At 28.3% G+C, this 3,880-nt stretch overlaps 1 protein-coding gene across 7 annotated transcripts in view; it reads right to left on the minus strand.

Moving 5' to 3' along the window:
* Positions 1–285: 285 nt before the first annotated feature.
* Positions 286–3,880, minus strand: part of LOC106681190 (homeotic protein spalt-major) — a 177,566-nt gene continuing 173,971 nt past the window's right edge. For 5 of the 7 annotated variants that reach the window (XM_014421390.2, XM_014421387.2, XM_014421384.2 and 2 more), the window contains 2 exons: positions 1,607–1,771; positions 286–596 (listed from right to left, as the gene is read on the minus strand). In XM_014421390.2, coding sequence (XP_014276876.1) covers positions 378–596; positions 1,607–1,771 — 384 coding nt within the window. In that variant the 3' untranslated portion in view covers positions 286–377. The remainder of the gene's footprint in view (positions 597–1,606; positions 1,772–3,880) is intronic. The other 2 variants (XM_014421389.2, XM_014421388.2) reach the window with 1 other exon arrangement.

A 3,880-nucleotide genomic window follows, 5' to 3' on the forward strand; every position in this document is an offset into this window, starting at 1 on the left:
GCAGCCACGCTCCCTGTTTTTTAATACCACAAGTAAATCTATTAATCACATAACAAATGGACAAGATATGTATTATGATTATTTTTTTCATCATATGAAGTAATCTATTCCAATAATTTTGACTCTATAAATTAAACTGATTTGTCATTATTAATAAGTGTTGAGAATGAGAAGTTTTACTTGATTTTCATTCTTTGTTTAAAATTGAGCAATCTGGAATAAACCACTCCATATGTTTGAATAAATATTTATTATAAATTAACATGAGATAAAACAATCACCCAATGGTTTGTCAGCTTTTATTAGGTGAAAGAATATGACTGTTGAGATTCATGATATGTTGGAAGCTATGGTTTGCTTGGAGGGAATAGGCTGTATCATGCGGCCAAACCTTCTCCTCTAGGGGGTGGTGGCATTGCTTGTTCCTCTGGTTTCCTTTCAAAATGTAGATCCCAGAGGGATGGTGGAGTTGCTCCTGAATGTGGTGGCTTTTCTGGAGACCGAGGTTCACCCTTCATTTCTGATGGAAATCCTCCAAATGACATCATGCCATTGTGACTTCCACCACCACCGCCGCCCATTGGCATTTCAGATAGCTGTTCAAACAAAATAAATTTACTCAAAAGTTAAGAATATGATTAAATAAACAAATGTTTGTATAGTTATATTATACTTGAGTAAAGTTATTGTTCTAAGGACAACCATATCATTGTGCCTTTTAGAATAATTGTTAATAATAATATTGGAGTTCTGGCATTGGGTAGATGCTCTGCTCATGTAGAGTGATTGCAACTTTAGCAGCCTCCACTGGCTCATTACCAGTGATGCGGTGAGAGGGCTGTGCTGGGATCTCGAAAAGCCTTACTCTACTCCTCATGCGTGGGGGATAGAGTGGGCTCGGGGATCCTTAGGTTGAGATTGTAAATATTGTGTATAATTTATTTTACTTAGTTTGATTATATTCATTTCATTTTTTTTCTTCTTTTATACATTTAGAGATTTTATTTATTTATACTTATATTTGTTATTTATTTTATTTTATTTATTATTATTTATTTTGTATGAAAGTGTACCATTATTAATTATCACTATTACCCTAGTGATAATTAATAATGCCTAAATTTGTGGCAGATTGTAATATTATCTATAAATTAAAGTTTCGAAAGTTAAAAAAAAGAAAATAATAAATTTGCTTTCGAAATATTCCATTGTTTAATGCATTACATACAATAACGATTACTTCATAAAAAATATATTCTCAAAATAAGTTGAAGAAATAAAAGAAATCTTGAAACATCATACTCTACTGTTTCTTTGTAATTTAATAGAACCATCTAAATTAGATTCCAAATTAGTTTTTTTTTCTTTGAAAATTGAAGAACAACTAAAATTTCAATTTGGTATTTAAATTGAGGTAAGCTATGCGATCTGACTAAAAGTACCGTTGAACAGAAACAACTTTATATTATTGGAGTAGGAATTGATCTTAAGCTACACTTTGTGGGCAGCTGTTATTTGCTGGTTATTCATAACTTTCTGTTGAAAATTCTGCATCTCCCAATAAGTATCACATAATTTGAATTATTTAAGGTAACTAATAACTTACCTTTTGATGGATCCCATTAAGGAAAGGGGCTGGGAGATATGGGTAGAAGAGATCTGGCCGCCTGTGAAGGAACTCTGTGTCTTTGGGAAGTTGTGGAAGTTCTAGGGACATTCGCCTCCCTCTGCGCGAAGCTCCGTTTGTCCACATATGCGTTCCCATATGCACCTAAAATGCATTTTGTTATGTAATATGCATGAAACAAATTATAATGATAACAATGTAGAATATTAATGAATATTTATGAAACTATAACCAAAAATAAATATTCTTTGAAAGTAAATCTGCTGCTTAATTTTGATATTAATGTATGAAATATTACTTTAGTTGTACAATAATACTTTATTGGTATCTACCTTGGTAAATATCATATTTAAATATTTCATTTTTTATATTATGATGATACATTTTTATCCATATTGGAATAAAAGATATAAAATATTAAAAAACCTTCCAAATATCTAAAATTTCTGTTTTTGATTTTTTTAAAAATCTAAACTAAATTACTATAAATAATTTAAAGTAGAATAGAAAAGATATTTTCAGATTTAAGAAGGTTCAGGTTTTCAGAAGGTTAAAACTAAAATAAAATGAGAACTGATATTCCTCTATTTTAAAGTTCTACTTAATAAGTTTAATATTATTCATTAAAGGGATAGATTTTAACCTTATGTTTAGTTAATTTATTTTGTTACATTTTTCATCAAGCTTTTGAAAGATGTATAGATTGAAAATTATTCACTTAATTCATTAACAAAACATCTTTATTAAAGTTAATCATTTTAATCAATTGTATTTATTTATGTTTGTTAAATAGAATTTATAGAAATTAAATCCTATCAGTAGATTTACTTTCTGGACTAGATTTACTTTTCTTTACTAATCAATAATTGTAAGATATATTATTTGTGATAAGAATGTTCTTACTAAAGAAATAACATGTTTAATGATTGAATGAAGTTATTCAACTTGGGAAGTTGAGCATTGAGGCCAATATTCTATTCTAAAGATGAATCATATGTTTTCATATCGTTTTGAGGCTGGTTTTGAATTTTATTCACCATAAAATTGTGTGCCATTTAAGCTAATTTTTCTCCTATTTTGGCTTTATCATCATTCTACTATCCAAAAATATATCAGAAACCATTGCTGCACATTTTTGCGAAAAAAAGAAATGGGTTTCCTCATTATTTCCCTTGCCATAACCATTCCTCATAATTAAATCAAACATTATTTAATTATTAAATATTCTTATCTCAAAAAGTTTAATATTAAAAGATGGAAATGCAAAGCTTAGGATGATAGTAGCCAATCAACATTTTCTCCAAAAACCTTCATTTTGGCTATATTGACTACATCACCAATAATAAACTGGTCATTTAAATACAACTAACTGCAGGATAAAGATAATTATGTAATCAGATAAGGTTTTATTTTAAAAGATTAGAAACATTTCAATCAAAGTCAGTAAAACCAATTTTGTCATATACTATTAGGAACTTAAAAAGCAATATTATTAAAATATATTTGTAAACAGAGGTTCTATTTACCATAAAAGAAGTCTTTTTCATAAAAATTTCAATTATATAACTACTTATATCTCACGCAGTTGTGACTGCTGACAATTTTGAAAGAGGAAAAAAAGAACAAATTAAATGTTTAAGTATAACAGAATTAAAATTCATTAAATCTAATAGCATCAACTTTTAGGTGAATCTAAGGTAATAAGAAAAATGCTAATTGGAAGAAGATAGTCTGGGTGGCCGTCAATAAAGGTATCAAAATAGTAAAAGAAAACTTTCTTGTTACCCAACATTTTGCCTCATTTTGCAGGGCTTCATCAGGGCTAAATGAAAAAAACAAGATACAAACATTATAGAATTGACAATACATTAAAATAAAGAACATTTATAAAGCTATGTTTATAAAGTATAAAATAAATAAATAATAATAACAATATAAGGAAGTATACATGTAGGTGGACTAGGAACAAGTTACTGCCTGGTTATATTTATTAGTAACCTTTTACCATTCCACCTATGGGTATATTTCCTTTTATTGTTATTACTGTTTCTTTTTAATATACTTTATAAATGTTTTTTATTTTAATGTTTTGTCAATTCTATAATGTTTGTATCTTGTTTTTTTATTTAGCCCTCACAAAGCCCTGCAAAGTGGGGCAAAATGTTGGTTAACAATAAATATGAAAGGAATATGGTCCGGGTGCGGTCAAAAAAACTCAAATAGTAGAATTATACTATTTGAGTTTTTTTGACC

This window comes from Halyomorpha halys, unplaced genomic scaffold, assembly GCF_000696795.3.
Source record: "Halyomorpha halys isolate HHAL.00 unplaced genomic scaffold, Hhal_1.1 Scaffold316.1, whole genome shotgun sequence".
NCBI classification, from domain to species: domain Eukaryota; kingdom Metazoa; phylum Arthropoda; class Insecta; order Hemiptera; family Pentatomidae; genus Halyomorpha; species Halyomorpha halys.